The following is a 21,855-nucleotide window of genomic DNA, read 5'->3' on the forward strand; positions in this document are numbered from 1 at the left end:
GGCACATCTTACAGACAAGAAAGAAAATGAGAGCCACCTCTTATAAGGTTTTCTCTTATAAAACCATCAGATCTTGTGAGACTTATTCACTACCACAAGAACAGTAGGGGAGAAATCGCCCCTGTGATTCAATTAACTCCCACTGGGTCCCTCCCACAACATGTGGGAATTATGGGAGCTACAATTCAAGATGAGATTTGGGTGGGGACACAAAATCAAGGTCTATGGTCAGTGTCGATGTATAAGCTACTCTTTCTCAGTGTCAATGAATGAAGCACTTCTGACCCCAAAACTCTGACCCCGAAGCTTAAAAACCCAAACAGTGCCGGGCGCAGTGGCTCAAGCCTGTAATCCCAGCACTTTAGGAGGCCGAGACGGGCTGATCACAAGGTCAGGAGATCGAGACCATCCTGGCTAACATGGTGAAACCCCGTCTCCACTAAAAATACAAAAATTTAGCCGGGCGTGGTGGCGGGCGCCTGTAGTCCCAGCTACTCGGGAGGCTGAGGCAGGAGAATGGCGTAAAACCCGGGAGGCGGAGCTTGCAGTGAGCTGAGATCTGGCCACTGCACTCCAACCCGGGCCACAGAGCAAGACTCCGTCTCAAAAAAAAAAAAAAAAAAAAAAAAAACCCAAACGGTTAAAACCTGCTGGCTGAATTAGGTAGAATGGAGCTTCAGAAATATAAATATCCTACAGAATGGATCACAGTGGAAAGTTTCCCAGAGTGCTGAGTCATACCTGCTTTTGTGCTTTCTCTGTCTCCCTCCTTGTTGATAGCTGATAAGCTATCATTTTTCATTGATGTTCATATACCTCCTTAAAGCAGCGCTTTTCCCCCTCAAAACATGTTACTTCTGGGCTTTTTAAGGTATAGAAATCAATAATTAAATTGGTTAGAACTATATGCAAAATAAGAATAAACAGACTCTGAGAAAGAGAGTCCGAGGTGGTTGTGGGAGTCTGCGATATTGACTTTTACGCCCTAGTAGCCTCTGTCTTATGTCGTCCTCTCCCCTTAAATGTGGGATAGGGCTGTGGCTTGCTTTCACCAAGAGAATGCAGTAGAAATAATACTGGGACAATTCCAGGCCCAGACCTTAAAAGGCCTAGGTGGGAGCTTCTGCTTTTGTGCTCCTAGGAGCCTTGAACTGCCATTTAAGAAGTCTAGCAACCTAGTGAGGAAACAACAAGCAGAGGCCACGAGAAGGAGAGAATATATAGGAAAAGAAGGAGGACAGAATACACAGGAAAAGAAAGTCAGCCTTGGCTGACTCACCATGTGAGTATAATCGCACAGGACCATGGGCAGGATCAGTTAAAGAACCTCCTGGCTGAGCCCAATCCATGCTGCAGAATTGTGAGAAATACTGTATTGGTTGTTTTAAGCTACTAAGTGGTGGGGTAGTTGTTACACAACAATAGATAAAAGATATCTTCTTTGAGACATGTGAAGTATAGGAAGTTAAAAAGGTCTGACCAAAGGCTCAAACCTACTGCTATGACTTGAAGGACCAAGCTTTGTCAACCGAGTGAATAAAATAACCAGTGGAGCTAAGGAATGGACCTCAGAGTGCAAGCCATCTTGACAATCCTCCACATTCTCTCTGTTCCAGCCCTAAGCGCTGTGTTAAGTGAAACATAATAATTTATACAAAAATAGCTGGCAATCAGGCGGGCACATGGGAAACACTCAAAAAATGCTTCTGGGTTTGTTCATGTGTTCCTAAAGCAGTGATGTGAACATGAACCTATCTCTTCAGAGGTAGTATGGTGAAATGGGTAAGATCATTCTGGAAGCAGAGAGCCTGGGCTCAAATCCTGGATCCCACAGTTACAAATGGGGCCTTAGACTTACCTGACTCTCCCATGCCTCAGTTTGCTCATCTGAAAAGAAGGCTGGCTACCAGAACCTACCTCACATGATTGTTGTGAAAACTGAGTTGCATGTTAAAAGATTAGAAGGTACCTGGCACCCAGTAAAGACTATGTAATTGTTTATCGTTAAGGTTTTCTTTTTCTGTCTCTGTTGTTCTACCATTTCACATTCAATGAGTCAATTACACTAGTGTCTATGCACCAGTATTCACAGTATTTCCCTTTGGAGGTTTCAAAACTGAAAAATGGTTAAGATAATTGAATGCCAATTTTTAGGCTCTTCTATTCTTCTGGGTTTCTCCTCAAATAAAGTCATATCAAAAGTTATTAGTCTCTGAACATACTGGAAAAGTTAGCAACTTACTGTGAGAACGGGGTCAAGAAAAGTGACGAGCAAGGTGTGTATGGAAAATGACAAAGCGACTGTGTAAGACACCAGGATGCTGTAGACAGTGCGGTGGGGTAAGGGGTGTGATGCACAGGAAGGTGCTGATTCCCTGTGACCTTGAGCAGGTCTCTGACCCTGGGGCTTGGGGACCTCAACTGTAAGAGGGGACACCTCTACCCCACCTGCTCTGACCTCTGACAGGGCAGCAAGGAGGGGCAAATGAGTCCAAACTTATGAAAAGCTTTTCATAACTCCTCGGGCACTGGGCAGAGGGTAGGAAGTATCTCAATCTATTTACGGTCTCTTACTTTCTGCAACAACTTTTTACATTTTTGAAAGTTTTCAAATAAGCCCAAAACTTCATTCCTGCCAACAAGCAGGGCCACAGCAAGTGCCTTTTATGAACTAACGAGAAGCCTATTTTCTTTAAGAAACTAAAGAGTAGACATTCTTTTGACAATTCTCAAAAATAGCTCAGTCAATTCGATAAAATCATCTTTGAAAACATAAAAAAGAACTCACCATCGCTTGGCACCTAAGCCCGATAGGCTGCTGCCACGGTGAAGGCTTTACATAAAGGGAGAGCCGACAGCCTGTGATTCTGCTGGGTCTGATGGAGACCTGCTATTCTGATTTCCAAGGCTTGCTTTGTCTATTCCCGCTCCCTCTTTCCTCCTGTCTGTTTCTACACTTTACAAAAGGCCTTAGAAGTTGTATTTCTGGCCTAGTAACTCTTCCAGCCACTGCTGGGTTCAGACCAGATTTAGCCCAAGGATCGGCGGGTGACCAGGCCCATACAATGCCAGGAGGAAAGGTGCCAAGCCTGCTCCAGCTCTGGCAGACTGGCTGTCACTTGGGCATCTGGCTCTCCCTGAGGGCTCCATTTGTCAGCAAAGACGTCGCTCTTTCCGCAGCCATTCTTTCCACCTCCTAACCCAGGCTCTCCACAAGAGGGACAAAGGGGGCCTTATTAAAGGCAGGGAGAGAAGGAAAACCAATGGCCCTAAAGAGAAGCTGAAAGGATGAGGTTGGGGACCACCTCAAAACGCTCTCCCCAGGGCAGATGGGCACTTGCCACCTTTCAGGTCTCCCTGGGGAGCTGGGGTGACTGACTTGAGTTTTTGAAAGCCTGGACAGTTGTTGGTCATGGTGAGAGCAAACTGAAAGGTTTGCAGCAAGCCTGGGAGCCACGCAGCACAATCAGTCTGGCTTCTCCCGTCCAGCTCTGCCCTGACCAGCAGAACTGTGTGGTGGGAGGCGAGGGCTGTTGCTAATTACGTTTTCTGAACACGCCACAGGCATACTTTCCCCAGGCTGTTTGGTTTGTCCCCTCTCCACCCCCACTCAGCTGCAGTGTGCAGCTCAACCAGTCTTACAGGGAGGAGCAATGTGGGAGCCCATGGGGGGAAGTCAGTCCTACCACCCTGGATGACCTATGGTGAGAAGACACCCTGCCCTTTCCCACCTACACAGGTGGAATTCACACCAGCTAGGGCTGAGAGCCAAAAATCAAAACCACCACAGACCTCACTCCTGGCCAGTGTCTTGGCTACTTACATATAGAGCCCCAAATATCACTCATCTCCACCGTGACCACAGCCAGATTCTTCTCTACTGCTTTAACTGCAGCAAAACCTGTTCTGAGACAGACTGCCTCCTGCTCGGCTTTATTGTTGCCACAATCTGAAGTTCTCTGTCCTCCTGTGTTCCTATCACCTATACCCCAGGCCTGTTTCTGCACCTGCCCACCAGACAGCGGTGCACTGGTCTCTTTCCAAGTGACTGTGAGCGTCACAGGTGCTGAGATAGAGCTCTGAAGGCAGCCAGCCTGATGTGTCTGGGGCTCTGAACACAGAAGATGTTTAACACAAATCTGCTGGTCATTCCCCGATGCCAAACATGGGGAAAGAAAGCCTTCTGAGATGAATACGTGGCAAAGCGGTGACCTATTTGTCTTCAGAGCCCTACAGGCATCTGTGAAGGACTCAAAACCCCAGATTTCTGGTACACAGACATGTGACTTGGACACCAGTTTCCACCAAGGGTGGCAGCAACCTTGAATGCTAGATCATCCCATCCTCGTAGCACAAGCCAAGCCAGAGGAATGAAAGAGGGTACACACCAACATGAAGACGGTTTGGCAACGTGGCCTGACTCCAAATACAGGCTGAGCCACCTCCCTGGAGCCCAGCCAAATCTATGACAAAGCCGATTGTTCTGATACCCACTAAGGTGTGCCCTTGCTGATTTTGGCTGCTCTGCCAGCTACATGATCACAGCAGTAATAGGTGCAATGAACTAAGTGCCTACCCTGCCCCAAGCTGGATACACGCATCAGCATATACTGCCTAAAGAGGCAGAGAGCCTGGGAGAGGGTAAAGGCTTTGAAGTCAGATGTCCCAGGCTCTGCATTGACCCAGAGACCATCTCAGTGCCAACTGTGTCCATGCTGCATGCCAGGCACTGAGAATGTCATGAGGTATGAGGGCAGCCCCTGGCCTCAGGGAGTTCATAGTCTGTGGAAGAAAACAGATGGAAAAAGAGGCCACTAACCACAAAGTGAGAGATGCCATTATGGGGGCATTCACTCAGCCCTGGCCTCACGACATCTGAATGAATCCTAAATGATGCTAGCCATATGTTTTTGTGCAATTACGTCAATTCTGTAAGCCCCAGTTTCTTCATCTGTGACACAGGGATTAATAACACCTAGGTCATGGGGTTCTATGAGGACTAAATATACAATCTATATAAAGTGCTTACCTTGAAGTAAATAAAATGATGGTAATCACTCTTATTTAACCACAAAATAATGAGATTATATGCAGAGATTTAAGTGTGACAACCCAACTGACTTTTAACTTTTTCTCAGGCAAACATTTTCAAAACACTCATGGCTCACACATTTGGAGTCTCTAACCTGCACCTGATTCTTTATTGGAGGGTCCCTAGGATGACCATATAATTTACTGCCCAAACCAGGCCTCTGAGGGTGGGGAAAAAAGGAACAATTCACGAATCCACTGGGACAGCATGGTAAATCAGATGTCACATTTTGGACAAAATGGAGCTGTTGGTCACTTTATCCATTGTCCACTGGCCAATTTCAGAGTCAAAGTAGGCAGCCATCACTATGCATCTCCTTTCTCCATCATTTTTGGGAGCTGCCAATAACTTTGAGAACAGACCCAGCAAAACCTCAACCCGGGTGAGAGCCCGCAACTGCCCCGCACCATCTAGAAGTCCAGAAACTCAATAAACATGGAAACCCTCCCCCCCTTCGCATCTCCTCCCCAAACCAGAAAAGGGTCAGACTCTGGTCCTAGCTCTTGGCATCGGTCACCACCCCTCATGTGCTAGAGAGCAGCTGTCTCCCAGCAAGGCATCAGCCATCCTTTCTGCTTCCTGGATGTTGCCTCTTACCTCAGGTATCCCAGGCTGTAGAAGCGGGACTCGCCATCGGTGGAGCGGACCACCTGCAGCGTGAACATGGGTTGCAGCTGCCTGAGCTCCAGCAGGACGATGGCCAGGTAATGGATGAAGAGGAGGGCATCCACGAGGGAGACTGCATATTGCACAATGCCCTGGTAATTCCGGTCCCGAGAGTCCAAAATGCGGACCCCATAAAAAAGCCAATAGGAAACCACAAAGAGAAAGATGAGGACCAACAAAAGGGCACGAAACACAAACACCCGTGGCATGTCAGCTCTCCGCTTGCGGAAGAAAAGTGCCCAGGTCCCTATGAGCAGAATGAGGAGTTTGAATGCCATGGAGATGAAGAGCCCCTCACAAATTGTGCCACAAGGCTCCAGCTCATCCCTCCACAGGATCGGAGGTAAAAGGATGAAGGCGATAGGGGTGAGGAAAACTAGAAGTCCAAGAAAGGAGGCGACGGTGAGGCCCAGGTAGCGTTTGCAATCCAGCCCCACACTGTCCTCCATGTCCTTGCTGATCCTGGCAATGTCCTCTTGGGATATGCTGTGCTCTGAGGTGCCTGTGATGGCCGTGGTGGTCTCTCCCCAGTTGTCATCCTGGTGGGGAGAAGACAGTGAGGATGACACGATACAGGTCATTTGTAAAAGCTACAAAGAGCAGTGAACATGCAGGGCCCGCCGCATCTACCCAGCCCTGTTCACAAAGGCTTCCAGAAAATGAAAGCTTAACTCTTTAAATATTAGAACTTTTTAACTCAAACAATTTTCATTGAAATTTTCAAAATGTATGCAGTATTTACCTTTTCAAACAGAGAAAACATAATGTGATCTTTCTGTCTGTTCGGGTGATCCATTGACATAACATTGATTATCACCCCCTGTGTTGAAAAGCCTTGAGAGGCTCTGAGGGCCTGGAGCTGTTTGCCCTGCAATGCGCAATCCAGGTGTTAGACTAATCTTGTGAGAGCTCATCTATAGAGATAAACCTCCTGCATCTTTCTTTCCAATTCACACTGGGATATAAAGGCTCACGAAGTCCAACTTCTGGAGGTGGGAGTATTACTACACCCTCCAGCAGCCCAGAAGAGCAAAGGGCATAGCAAGGGAACTCACACCACTACACAAACCCAAGCTTACCTGCAGCTAGGACTCACATTTTAAAATCTCCTTATGGGCTGGGCGTGGTGGCTCACACCTGTAATCCCAGCACTTTGGGAGGCCGAGGTGGACAGATCACGAGGTCAGGAGATCGAGACCACCCTGGCCAACATGGCGAAACCCTGTCTCTACTAAAAATACAAAAATTAGCTGGGCACGGTGGCGCGTGCCTGTAATCCCAGCTACTTGGGAGGCTGAGGCAGAAGAACTGCATGAACCTGGGAGTCAGAGGTTGCAGTGAGCTGAGATCGCGCCACTGTACTCCAGCCTGGGGGACAAGAGCGAGACTCCGTCTCAAAAAACAAACAAACAAACAAACAAAGAAAAACTCCTTACGATGTTCACAAGAGCCACTTAACAAGTATCAGTGTCAAGCACTCTTTAACAATATTTCTCAAGGACAATATTTCTCTAAGCAAATCCAAGAATCCACTTATGGCCAGATTGGCTTAAAAATTCTTTCTAAAACATGTTTTCATGACGAACTAAACATCAAGGGCATAGAAACAACCAGGATTATTACAATGTATCTTTTACTTTCTAGCTTCCTGTCTTTTTAAACTTCTAGGCAGTTGCAAGTTAAAGCAATTAGTCTATTCACTTAGCAAGACCCAGTTGATAGAATTTTAAAGGATTCTGCTGTTTAAAAACAACTGGCAATAATAACGGAGCAACAAGACAGCAAGGTGCTGAAGAGACACAGGGGGCCAAAGAGGTTTTGCCTCAGAAATTCGTATGTATCCTCTCACTCAGAAAAAAAAAAATGTCAGATGCAGTGGCAAAGGGGGTGAAATTAGGACACCAACTTGGAAAAAGCTAGTTGAAGTTAGTAGCTAAATCAGCAAGACAGAGATCGCTCATAATCAAATAACCCCGAATCTAGTAATGACCAGAAAACATGATTTATGAAATATACGGGCTACGGTAAGAAGTGGTAGTTAAGGTCTCAATCCTATGAATTAATAATCCTTAGGGCCGGGCGCGGTGGCTCAAGCCTGTAATCCCAGCACTTTGGGGGGCCGAGACGGGCGGATCACGAGGTCAGGAAATCAAGACCATCCTGGCTAACAGGGTGAAACCCCGTCTCTACTAAAAAATACAAAAAAACTAGCCGGGCATGGTGGCCGGCACCTGTAGTCCCAGCTACTCCGGAGGCTGAGGCAGGAGAATGGCGTGAACCCGGGAGGCGGAGCTTGCAGTGAGCTGAGATCCGGCCACTGTACTCCAGCCTGGGTGACAGCGAGACTCCGTCTCAAAAAAAAAAAAAAAAAAAAAATCCTTCAACTTGGAAAGTCAGAAGTATCACATACACTGAGAGAAATTCCTGTTTAAGACGATGGCCAGAAGCAGCCAGGACTCTCGAACACTGCTGGTGGAAGTGGACCACGGCACAGTGCCTCTGGAAAACCACTCTGGCGGTTTCATAGAAATTTAAATATACACTTAACTATATGGCCCAGCAATTCCACTCTCAGGTTTTATCCAAAAATTAATAAAAATGTACATCCAGCCAGGGGCGGTGGCTCACGCCTGTAATCCTAGCACTTTGGGAGGCCAACGCAGGCAAATCACCTGAGGTCAGGAGTTTGAGACCAGCCTGGCCAACACGGTAAAAGCCCGTCTCTACTAGAAATACAAAAATTAGCTGGGCTTGGTGGCGCATGCCTGTAACCCTGGCTATTCGGGAGGCTGAGGCAGGAGAATCGCTTGAACCCGGGAGGTGGAGGCTGCAGTGAGCTGAGATCGTGCCACTGCACTCCAGCCTGGGCAACAGAGAAAGACTCTGTCTCAAAAAACAAACCAACCAACCAATAAACAAAAATCCAAATGTCCATTCACTAGGAGAATGGATAACAAATTGTGGTAGACTGACACAATGGAACACTACTCAGCAAAAGTAAAAAGAATAAGCTGTTGAAACATACCAAAATATGGATAAATCTCAAAATCATTATGCTGCAGTGAGCTGAGATCATGCCATTGCACTCCAGCCTGGGCAACAGAGAAAGACTCTGTCTCAAAAAACAAACCAACCAACCAACAAACAAAAATCCAAATGTCCATTCACTAGGAGAATGGATAACAAATTGTGGTAGACTGACACAATGGAATACTACTCAGCAAAAGTAAAAAGAATAAGCTGTTGAAACATACCAAAATATGGATAAATCTCAAAATCATTATGCTGAGTGGGGCGGGTTGGGGGGCAGGGGTGGACCATATGATTCTAATTATATTAAATTCAAAAACAGGCAAAATTAAACTACAGTGATAGAAATCAACACAGTGGTTGCCTTGGAGAGGTGAGGGTGGGGCAGAGGTTGACTAGGAAGGGCACAAGAGAGTTTCCTGGGGTGCACATGCATGCCTAAAAAATGCAGATGTACAAAGGATCCTGTTAAGCTTGAGATTCTTAGAAGAAAAAGCACCTAAGATGCTTTCATCAAAACCCCTAGATATTCAATAAAGAAACTGAGGCCTACAAAGGCTGTGACTACTCAAGGTAATGGAGCCACTAAAAAATACAGCCTCCAAACACCCATCTCAATGCTTTTCACACCAGATCATCCTCGGGCAACACCAACAGCTTCCCAAAGTAGTTCTCAGATATGAGGTGCACAGGAGATGCAGAGAAAGGAGAGCCTTTGTTGTAGGCCACTGGCACCTCTGAACCCACATCCAGGAGGAAACTGACGCCCTCATGCACTCCAGGGTGATCCAGTCCTAGGATTGGCCCCATCCAACCATCAGCCATCCCAGAGCCAAGGCAGGCAGCACTAAAGGCATTTGCTCATTGCTCAGTGAACCCCACGTTCAACCCACAACTATAGCTTTGAGTCCCAAGAACACCTTGTATACTCTGAGGAATTCCAGTTTCAGTGCACCTATCTGATTATAAATGCTTACCTGTGTGTATGCACAGGTATGTACAGATGTATGCTCATCTATAGTCCTATATCTGTCTTTACAGCTGTGTATCATACATTGCTTTGTTTATGAGGGGCAAGGCTGGACATGTGTATATATATTTCAGGATGTGCAGAGGGTGTGCAAACATGTTTCTATGTCTAGCTCAGATATTTATTTAAATCAGGTGGGCTGCCAGACAGTTGGAACCTGGAGAAGAACCCACTCAATGGTTTAAAAAATTAATAAAGTGTCAGTATTTCAAAAATACCATAAAGTTAGGATTTCATATAAAATTCTGATTTGCAGCTTTTCTCAAACACTGAATCCCTGAATTCCTGAGCAACAGTAGGTGTCTGGAGCTGCGGGGCTACTGTTGCCTTTACAGAGGCAAATCATTCTCCAGTTAGCCACAGGCTCCTTCACACCACACTACAGCACTCACACTGACGTACTGCACAGACTGCTGTTAACCCAAAGCTTGTTTGATATATTTTTGCCCCCTCTTTTTGATCCAGGGCCTCCTTAATTAACTTATGTTTCTCTAGCAGGCATCTGAGTGTGTGGCCTCTGATTGACTGCATAGCTCTAGTAGTAATGGTCAGTCTGGGCTGTCCCACGTTTTTCAAACTTCTTCTTAGGGTTTCTGAGTTTCTTTCTCCCTCTTACACTGTTCCATTGTGAAATGAGTAGTGAGAGACTTCAGCTTTTCCCTTCCCTACCCTGTCATCAACCTTGCTGGCTTCTTTTCCACACCATGCAAAGCAGGCCAACCAATCATACTTCAGAAGAATCCCCAAGCTACCAAAGGGCAGGACAGGCTGTCCTCAGACCAAAAAGAGACCACGGGACATAGATAAACTATTAGCATGCTAGAAAAATAAAGACAAAAACCCAAGAGAACCTAAGGAAAACATTTACAGAAAGGAGTCTTGGTCAAGTGGCAGTGTGCTTACAGACCACCTTTGATCCTTACCTGAACTTCCTCTGTCCGAGCAGAATCATTTCCCAACAGGGGCTCTCCAGTGGGAGGTTGAATGGTGACCGACTTTTCTGACCCTCTGCCATCTTTACTCCGGGGTGACTTATGTCTCTCTCTAGTTCTCTCCCTGAAAAACAACAATGAGCTAGCACATTTATGCCATGTTAATTAACTCTCTGGGTTTATCAAAATGTAAGTATCATTTTGAATTTAGGCAAGTTCTACACACACACGCGCACACACACACCTGCACACACTGCATCAAAAGCCACCCATCTTCACCACACTTCAAGGGATGCATTGATCTTTACTCCCTACTTAATATTTTCTTTCTGCCATCCCAAGACCCAAAACAGTCTTCTTGCATTGCCATAAAGAAATACCTGACACTTTCATAAAGAAATGAGGTTTAACTGGCTCACAGTCCTGCAGGCTTTACAGGAAGCATGGTACTGACATCTGCTTGGCTTCTAGAGAGGCCTCAGGAAGCTTACAGTCATGGCAGAAGGCGAAGTGGGAGCAGGCACATCACACGGTGAAAGCGGGAACAAGAGAGAGAGTTGGGAGAGGAGGCATGACACACTTTTAAACAACCACCTGTCACTCTTCCTCTATCAACAGTGATATTTTTTCAAAGCCTAAAATTGTAATTTTAGGATTTCTGTAGCTAGTTACACTTTATTGTAATAATTACTGATTTGATTTGGTTATAATTTGCCTTAGCCAATTTTCTAGGGCTTTTAAAATTGGGACAACACTGTAGAATATCTAAGCTTTGGTATGTCCAAAAAAATCTGGGACACATTTTCACCCTTCATCTTTGGACAGGAGAAGAAAGGAAATTCAAAGTCAGTACAAATAACTGTTTACTTCTCATTCTTACAGGTTCAAAACTAAGTCATTCCCATAGGTTCTAGCTGAACTTGAAGACATCCATAGAAACAAACAAGCTAGGACAAAAGGCCAAAGACACCAACAGGGGTGGAGGGTGTGTGTGTGTGAGTGCGTGTGTGTGTGTGTGTGTGTGTGTGTGTGTACACGGGGAGGGTTTCAGGCCTCCTGAGGAAAGCAGGCTGCTGCATCATTTTACCCCACAGGAACTTCCTGGGTGGTCTTCCAGTGTGATTGTAAGAACCCTGCCTGGGGGTCATTCATGAAATTCCAAAAGGAACCAATCATTGTGGCCAAGCCCAGGTCACAACCTGGGCAATAACCGCTTATGGGAACTGGCACTCCCTCTCCAGTTGCCAACAGGAAACCCAGAAGCCCCCACCTAAGGAGCCCCTCAAGGGTCAGTGAGTTCCCTCAGCCTCCAGCCCCCACAGCCACCTTGACATCAGCCCTCCTTCCTACAAGCACTCGCCGTCGTCATTCCCAAGGTCTCCCAGGCAGGATAGAAGCAGATTTTGGAGACAAACAGATCTTGGTTTTGCCCTACCAGGTGTGTGATCTTGCACAAGTTACTCAATCTCTGAAAACCTCAGTTTCTTTATGTATGAAATGGTGACAACGACAACATCACATAATGTAAGTAGTGCTCAGTACAAGGATGTGGAGTAAGTGCTAATGCAGAGTGGCTGTGATCACTATTACTATTAGCCAATGTCAAAGAACGGTGTCTTGACTTAGTGACGCAGAGTGTGTATACCTTGGAGAAAGAGATGTAAATGGAACTATTGACACACAACACATCTTCTGTTAACCTACGGCTTAGCTTAAGAAAATGTAGATTTCTTGTCAAACTTCTAGCTTATCATTATCTCCCTGGGATAAGCACTGACTGATTCCTTCAAAGAGCCAGGAGGCTCCCATGGCCAAGGGAATCTTTCAGTGACAACAATTGTATTCCTAGAGCATAACTTATAATTACAGTCTGTTGCTGATATAGTAGTTTGGATAGTCGTCCCTACCCAAATCTTGTGCTGAACTGTAACCCCCAATGCTGGAGGTGGGGCCTGGTGAGAGGTGTCTGGATCATGCGGACAGACCCCTCATGGCTTGGTGCCATCTTCACGACAGCGAGTGAGTTCTTGGGAGAACTGGTTGTTTAAAAGTGTGCTGCACCTCCTCTCCCAACTCCCTCTCTTGCTCCCGCTTTCACCATGTGATGCGCCTGCTCCCACTTAGCCTTCTGCCATGACTGTAAGCTTCCTGAGGCCTCTCTAGAAGCCAAGCAGATGTCAGTACCATGCTTCCTGTAAAGCCTGCAGGATCGTGAGCCAGTTAAACCTCATTTCTTTATGAAGGTGTCAAGTATTTCTTTATGGCAATGCAAGGAGAGACTAATACAACCGCAAAGTTAGATTCTAAAAATAGAGGCGTTCTGGTCAACTCAGGTGTTTTATTTTAATAAGGCAGCTAGGGAAACAGCCAAATAAGCAGAGAATTTGGTTGTTTACCCAGAGATGCATCTAACAATGCCAATTACCTCACATCCTACCCCAATTTATAGAACACTTTGCCGAATGCTTCACTATAATATTTCATTCAATTCTAATTATAATCCTGTGAAGCCAGTATTATTGTCTTCATTTTACAGACAAGGAAACTGTGGCCCACAGAGTTCAAGTTACTTCTCAAAGTAGTATTATAGTCAGTGGCAGACCTGAATTCAGGTCTGTTGCCACCACTTCTATTCACACCCACTATGGTGCACCGTGTTGAAGAGCAATGGGAAGATTTCACGGCATAAATATTCTTAAAATCATTCTCACACCCTTAGACTTTAAAACTATCAGACCTATGAAATATGCCTTTGAAGCTATTGCTAGGAGTCACAATTGGACCTTAGATAGCACAAAGCTGTGTGCCCAACACTCTGGGCTGTCAAAAACAATCACTTCAAAAGGCACCCACTGTGAGAAACCATAAACACTTTGGGAGAGACTTCCCACGTGTTTAGTCAGTTTCAGAACTAACCTCAGAATAAGTCTAGAACTGCTGCTCCACCAGCCCCGCCATCGGCCAGATGGACAATGCCCCTCTTCTATCTTAATCCGCTTCCATTTTCCCCAACTGCTCTCACATTTATCACTCTCTCGGCCACCAGCCAAGCCACATGCTCACCTAACCCATCTATCTATTCACTAGTCCCATGGGTCAAATCTTGTGACAGCACAAATTCCACTGGAAATCAAAATTCTTTCATTGAGTGCCAATTCCCGGAGCCTGCACCCTACCAGGGCAGAAAGCAGATGGGGAGCCACCCAGAGGTGGAAACAGCCTCTGTTGCCAGCCAGGGTTCCCATCACCAGCCCTCCCAGCCTGGCTCTTAAAACGCCCAGGAGCACCCAAATGTGAAACAACTGTTTAACAATTCCCCTGATAACATCAGAGGGAAACCAGAGAAGAACCTGTCATCTGATAACCCAAGGAAGGTTTCTCATCTTCCAGAGCCCAAAACCCTAACTAGTGTGTCTTAAACTTTAAAAACTTCTTAAACTTAGAGAACGGTACAGAAAAACTACCCTGGGTATGGACTCAAGTGCAGATTTGTTGACCCCACTCTCAAATAATTTTCTGGAAGGGAGACAACAGAAATCAAAAATTTCCCCAGCATCCCAGGTGACTGCAGGTGGTAAAGGAAACTTGCCCCAAGATTCTCTTCCCCGAATGCTCCTGGGAGGAGGTTGCTGAGTGACTGCTTGGAAGTCTGCTTCTTTGTGAAACATCCTGTATGTAGCAGGGGCTTGATAATGGGAGCCATGAGTGTAATGCTCAGCTGCACAATGTTATAATACACAGCGCCGCTTTATTAAAATAGTATGAAGTGGATGAAGTTGGGAGAAAGGTTCGGAACAGTGTGCAGTCATGACTGAGGGATACCCTGAGCCAAGAGCCTTCCACTCACTGTCAAGTGAGAGCTAAAGGTGAGGCACTTCCTGTCAGCTCAACATTAGCACTGCACCAGGTACTGGTCACGCTACCAACGGAGCAGGACCTGCCATATGGCTTTTATTAGAAAAAAATTATTAGGAAATTAGAAAACCTTTATCAGAAATCACTGGTCCCGAATTACTGCTCTAAGAAGGTCTCTGAGCCAAGCCAGGACTTCACAGTCACACTCTACAAAAATCCTGGCATTCAGTGCCTTCCTGTCTGCAGAACTGCAGGTCACAGTGCAGCCACCTCACTGTAATATGTACTGAAAGGCTCATCCCTGTAGCTCCAGATGCTACAACTCCAGGGAAAACCTATGGCTGCCAAGTGCTGTCTGGGAGAGGGTTCCCCATTGACGAAGACAATCCGTTCACGGCGTCTAAGAGTACGGAAATGGGAGACCACGGGAGTAAACAGACTGCCAAGCCACAGGGCGAGGGGTGTTACAAACACATGTATACATGTGTGTTTTTCCAACTCTGCCTCAGTGGCCTGGATCACCTCTGTGCTTTTGCTGGGCAGCTGTGTCAGCTGCGAGAGTTTTTCTTTGTATCTTTATCTCTGAATCTGTCTCCATGCAACATCTGCCTGTAGGAGTAAAGATAAGTATATCTGTGCGTGTCGTGTGAGGGGCAGGAAGAGCAAGTGGTGGCATGCAGGCAGCCCGGGCATGTGTCTGCACTGCACGTGTGTGAGCAAATGCGTCTGTTTAGGTAGTTCTAGAGCTAAGCCCTTGGGGGTTGCTGTCACCCTCCTTGTTCCAGCTAGAACCCCTGTAATTCTCACTGTTCCCACTTACAGTAAGCATTTCCTGGGAAGATTATTTAGTACTGTTTCTGTTGTTTGCCTATTTCTATTTGGGGAAAGCTGGCCCCACCGGTTACTCCTCCCTTTCCTTCTCTCCCACAACCCACGACCTGTCCATTCTCTCTGCTGGCTACTGGGGCCCGACTGGCTGCTTCCTCTTGGCTATGGCTGGGGTAAGAGGGCTGGGCCCTGGGCACACAGACTCTGAAGCAGCCTTGGAACAAAAGCACCAATTCCTCCAACTGCCCTGGCGGTCCTCTTTTTGTGCATTTTAGCACATTCGTCACATGAGTCACCCTTCATTTCCCTTTCCAAAAGTAGCACTTCCCTTCTAAAGAAACAAGGTGGGCCCAAAATCTGCTGAGGGCACCTACTAACTTTGTAATTTTAGGCAAATAACACTGCCCTCTGTGCCTCGATTTCCACACCTGTAAAATGGGGCTACGACCTCCCGCCATTCTAGCACTGCTGTGAGGATAGGAGGTAATGGCTATGAGGGAGGGGCCAAGCAGACACCCCCACAGCAGTTAATGTGACTGGCAGCTGCTGTGTTTAAATCAGGGAACTTGTGCTCCGAACCCAAAGGTTAGGTGGGGTCAGCAAGAGTCCACACCATTCTCCCAGCAAGTTAACTGGACACCCTCTAGAGACTGCAGGCATTGCAAAACCAGGCCACTGACCTCTTCGTTAGAAAAGAGTCACTTGTCATCTGCTTGGAACCTGGCCAGTCTTCTAAGGTGATCATGATATAATCAGGCATATCAAGTTTGGTGCACTTCATTATTCCTCCCTGAGTTGGAGTCTGACTAAAATTACTAAACAGCATGGTCTCACCCACCCCCGCCAGCCCCAACCTGCCTCTTACCCTTCCATTCAAGTTCCCAACAAACCTCTGAGCAGGGCAGCCTTCACAGGAACACTCCTGGGACAAAACACCCTCGGCTGGGCCTGGGGCCTGCTCTCATGCCTGTGGAGGGCAACCCTACTGCTTAACACTCTTTAGGCCCCAGCAAAGTACACCACAGCCCATGCTCTCTAGGGATGGTACCCCTCGCCCCATAGTTGCTGTGCCCTATGCTGCTGTCAGTTGGAGAATCCACCACCCATAGGTGGTAGTGGTGTTTTTTAAAGAACCCATGGAGCGCACCTACAAATCTCTAATGCTCATCTCCTCTCTCAGAGCTTTTCTCAGAGGAGATATCCAGGAACATTTTTTGAATAATTGATTAAAAGTCTCAGCTTGTATTAACATTTGCCAAGTACTTTCCATATGGGTCCAAGAATACATTAAAAATTCTGCGTGTTGTTTTAATTGGAAGTTACAGTCTCTTAAAGTTACTACAAGGACATTGGAATATCAATTTCTGGAGTCCCCAAGAGGCCTAAGGAAATAGCAGAGCGTAGCAATGGGCCCCGAAGCGTGAAAGTCAGAACTCGAGTGCAGACAAAAGAGGCCAGAGATGGTTCCCACAAAGGATACTGCAAGCCAACCTCCTTTATTCATCCGCAAGCACCCAGGGAATCCCAAATTCCTACTTCTGTCATTATGGTGTGGATAAGGGAAGCCTGGTATTGACAAGGGAATTGGTAGGGCTAAAAAAACTGGTATTTTAAAACAGCTGTTTCTGGCATTTCATAACTGAATCTGATAAGTTTACCCACCAGCTGAAATGTGTGATTTAATTCTTGTGGCCAGAGGGCCTCTGACTGTCTCAGGAGCTGGGCTCTGCCATGTTACCATAGGCCCGTCCAGCAGCACCTGCCCCGAGCTCCTTCTGTTTCTCATCCTTATTTGAAAGCCTTACCTGGACTCCAGCACAAGCTCACTGACGTGTTTTCCTCAAATGTTTATAAGAGCAATACATAAAAATTTAGAAAACAATTAAAGTTAAAAAGAAAATACCACCATAGTCCTATACTCAGAGATAGGCATAGTCACCATGTGAATACTCATCATACGTATATGTAACTATTATAGCATACAACATTTTGAATCCTGTTTCTTATAACATGGTCTCATGAACATTTTCTCATGTCATCAAATATCTTTGAGAACCTTTCCTTTATATTCTGTTCCATTCATTTCTAAAAATTACAAAATATACACTTGTAAAAAAAAACTGAACAAGTACAAAAAGAAAAACGAAAGTTCCCATCAGTCTCCAGCTTCTGCCGAGCCTCCCGCTGTGGATGACCACTCCTAGCAGTTTGGAGTACACCGTCCCAAACCTTTTTCTATGTGAGTAATCCAGATGGGCTTGTAAATCATTAGATGTATGTAGCTCACTGCTGTTTTACAGAACAAAATCTCACTCTGCATTCGGCTGCTTGTATGGGGAAGAGCTCAGTCAGGGAAAAACCACTACAATCACTATTCCCAAGCCAGTGCAGAGCTGGGCCTTTGGGCTGGGGCCAGTTGGTACCTTGGAACATAGTGCTAAAATGCCAACGCCATTACAGTATTAATCTAGCCACTGGTGAGTGACCTCCAACCTGTACTGCATTACCTGATTTACAAGCATAATCTCATTTAATCCTCTCAACAGCCCTGTAGGAGAGGCCTGCTGTACCCATTTCACAGATGAGGACGTTAAGTAAATGGCAGCACTGCAATGTCACCAAATACAATTCTAACTGGTACAGTACCACCTATCTGTTCACTGATTTCTTTATTCATTCATTTGCTCTTCTACTTAGCAAACATTCTACAGGTCAGTAACACAGCAGGTCCTAAGAATAGCAGTGCACACCTGCTAATTTTGCAGAGAAGGGGGAGTTTGACCAATACCGCCCAGGACAGTGTTTTCAAAACCCAAATTTGTTCACCTGAAGATTAGTCAAAGAGAAATAAGGTACCAGGCCAATCCTACCAGTTCACTAAATAAGCCTCATGACAAAGGCATAATGGACAATGAGCCAACAACTTCGGGTGAAAACCAACAAGCAATAAACACTTTTTAAATCTTCCATTTACATTCTTCATAAAGCTTGCAGGAGAGCTGATACCTATAAAAAATACCTAGAAACCGAGGCGGGCGGATCACGAGATCAGGAGATCGAGACCATCCTGGCTAACAAGGTGAAATCCTGTCTCTACTGAAAATACAAAAATTAGCTGGGTGTGGTTGCGGGCGCCTGTAGTCCCAGCTACTCGGGAGGCTAAGGCAGGAGAATGGCGTGAACTCGGGAGGCAGAGCTTGCAGTGAGGTAAGATCGCGCCACTGCACTCCAGCCTGGGCAACAGAGCGAGATTCCAAGATTCTGTCTCAAAAAAAAAAAAAGAAATACCTAGAAATGAAAAACATTTCCACTGCAGGAAGTAACTTTAATTTAAAACCAATTGTGAGAAATTAAAGTCATCAACTCTAATGGTGGCTATAAAATGTAAACTGGTGGCACAGTTACTCCCGAGAATGTTAAATGCTCTTAAAGCTCAGCTTCTCATGCACCAACGGACCCAAGCTCCAGCGTCGAGTCAGTGAAAAGTGAGTGTAGAGAACCTCACCAACCTGTAGGTTTCCCCAAAAGGAAAAGTGGAATAATGAACAACTTACATACCCTTGTCTGTGAGATTTTTTCGAATGACTTGAATAGTAAGAATATCCAGAATAAGTGGATTCGGTATCCATAGCAATGGAGGGCTTGCCCTTGAGGAAGGACCAGGTACTGTTTCTCCTTAGAGGTAGGGAATTTCACCTACCAGACTCCTAAAACCTCAAGGAGTCTGGAAATTAGAAGAGCAGGCACTCTTCAACAGGAACAAATTCTGGGAAAGAGGGGAAAAAAACAAGACGTTAATCTTCAAAGCCAACCTTAATGGGGCTGAAAGATAAATGACAAAGCCACATCTCCTCTCTGGGGTCTCTATCATGGAACAAGCAAGCGAGGGTGAAGCAGCTGAACTCTAAATGCTCCACCCATGCAGCAACCGGCTTTCCCAGGTGTCTGGGAGGGAGACAGGATAGGTGCTGAGCAAGCTGAACCCCTATCACAGCAGCAGGAAAATGGGAGGCACTCATCCACTTCCTCAGCACGGCCTGACGCCTGCTCACTGGCTTTAGGAGGTGACTTTCCACATCTCTGGCCCTCCACACAATGCCCAGCCCCCGACTGCCAGTTTGCTGGTTATAAAAAGAATACTCAGCGAAGTTGCTTTTAAGGGATTCGGTCATAATTTCCAAAAGTCAATTGAAAAAAAAAAAAAAGATCTTCAATCTCTTTGATCTAGCATCCAAATTTCTGAGAATTTATCTTAGGGAACTGATTTCTTTTTCAAAGAAAAATTATTGTTGTCTCATTGTCTATAAATAATAAAATGCCAGAAACAATGTAAATGCCCTCAGAATACAGGAATTGGTAAGGAAAACATGGTTCATCCACCAAAAACGTATCACATATGTTTACAATGATCATTATAAAGAATGGAAACTCTTATAATGATAAATTTTAAAAGCAGGATACAGTATTGTTGATACACAGTGCACCAACATTACAGTTACAATCATATAAAATTGCCTTGGTAAGGACAAAGATTTTTAAAGGAGATACAGAAAATAAAAGCAGGCAATTTATTATTTGCAGGCTCCTGGGTCTTTTCCCACATTTTCATTAGATATCGCTTTGCAATAAAAATAAATTGGAAACATTTCCAAGTACATTCCTGAACTCCCACATGCTAAAATTTTTACTTCGAGAAAACCGAGATCCACAAGTTCTGTCTCTCTCTGCACCCCTCACCCCAGAGCTAGTCTCAGCTCAACAGGGTTCCTTCTTCCAGCGCTAGAAGCTGAAACTGCAAACACAGCCAGTGAGATAAGTGTGAAGAAAAAACAAAGGAGCTGTAAATGCCATACCCTAACCCTCCTGGGAGGAGGCCACGTTTCCCTGACCCCAGCAATGACACGTAAGTCTGGAGGGAATCAGGTCAGCACAAATCGCCATATACTTCCAACACAGCCCCCACAGCCTCCCATCCCACTTACGGTGTATTTACCCTTACCATTCATTCTTCCTGGGAGTCAGGTACGTTCACTTCCAAGGTCTGCCACCCAGGGCTAGTCTCCTTTGTCCCTGATGCCCTTACTTGCCATTTTACTTCTCCTCTGCCATCAAGAGCCCAAGGCTAGCCCTGGGGAAACCTGAGTTCTAGCCTGAGCCCAGCCACTGTCTTTCTTATGCCTCAGTTTCCTCATCCGTTAAACGGGGTAAACCAACCAGCCACCAACCTCACAGGTTGATCTGAAAATATAAGCAGATACAGTTTCCAGAGGTGGGTTCCAATCTCGGGTTTTACTCACTTATTAGCTATCAGGCCCCAGTCAAAATGAGCAAACCTCTTTGAACATGTAACTGTAAAATGCAAACATCAGGGTTGCTGTTAAGACCAAACGAGCTAACAACTTTGAAGGCACCCAGCACGAGCTCCAGATGTGCTAGGTAAATGAAAGTCCATGTCTATCAGTACTCCCTTTGCAGGTTCCAAAACCCTTGTTCCTTTGTCTTCCTAATGAGAGAAATGCTTGGAAAGAAGCGGAGCAGTCTCTGTGCCAGCCTTCCTGCCACAAAGCTCACCTATAGGCTCACCTGCAGTCAGACAGAATGGAGCTTGCATCTCAGTCCGCTGCCTACTAACTAGCTGTACACCTGGGCAAAGCAGTTTCTCCTTGGAGCCTCAGAGATTTCCCAATCCATAAAAAGGAAGCAAGGCAGCCTATTATGGTGGGTGTTTGGTGGGGGAGGTAGCTGTAAAGATTAAATGTGAAAACAAACACAGCAGGCCTTTTTTAAATGCTAAGTTTTGCTCCTCCACTTACCCTACTTTCCTAGAAGACTTCAAGAGCTGAGTCATCTTTTTTTCTGCCTACTGTCTCCACCATTTTCACTAGCAATTTCCATCAGCTTTCAGCACCTCAGTCTCACTTCCTTTCTGCCCTGGGCTTTGCTGTTTTCTCACCTGCTTCGTAACAGGCAGCCGTCAACATTAGGATGTGCATCCAAGATCTCCAGCCCTGAGTGAATTGAGATCCTCCCTGAAAGCTCCTCACCCAGCTCTCATGCTGATCTGCAGATTCTAATGTCCAGTGCCCTGGCCCAGAACACTGATTTCCCTCTCTCTTCTAGATTCATAATTAACCCTTCATAACTGCTACACTCTTTCTGCCTTGCATCCCATAACTCTGGATTCCCCAATCCATCCCAACTTCCAGCTACTTTTTGCTAAATGCTGCTGGAGTGTCTCAGAGGCAGGCGGCCTAGGCCCCGCAGATCTGGGCAGATCCAGCTTGATGCTTCCTAGCTGTCATCAGGGGGTAGATGTTTGCCTCTCTGAGCTTGTCCAACCCCGCCCCATAAAATGAGGTCATACAATATTCTCTCTTCCTAGGGTTCTTGCGAGGATTAAACGAAACTGCAAAGGTAAAGTC

The 21,855-nt window shown here is 45.9% G+C and overlaps 1 protein-coding gene across 1 annotated transcript in view; it reads right to left on the reverse strand.

Moving 5' to 3' along the window:
- The window catches only part of VANGL1 (VANGL planar cell polarity protein 1), a 52,150-nt gene that overhangs the window by 23,880 nt on the left and 6,415 nt on the right, over positions 1–21,855 (reverse strand). The window contains exons 2-4 of the mRNA XM_011933094.1: positions 18,992–19,199; positions 10,742–10,874; positions 5,690–6,297 (exon numbers count right to left, since the gene is read on the reverse strand). Coding sequence (XP_011788484.1) covers positions 5,690–6,297; positions 10,742–10,874; positions 18,992–19,062 — 812 coding nt within the window. The 5' untranslated portion in view covers positions 19,063–19,199. The remainder of the gene's footprint in view (positions 1–5,689; positions 6,298–10,741; positions 10,875–18,991; positions 19,200–21,855) is intronic.

The sequence above is a fragment of the Colobus angolensis genome, unplaced genomic scaffold (genome assembly GCF_000951035.1).
Source record: "Colobus angolensis palliatus isolate OR3802 unplaced genomic scaffold, Cang.pa_1.0 Scaffold124, whole genome shotgun sequence".
In the NCBI taxonomy this organism is placed as follows: Eukaryota; Metazoa; Chordata; class Mammalia; order Primates; family Cercopithecidae; genus Colobus; species Colobus angolensis.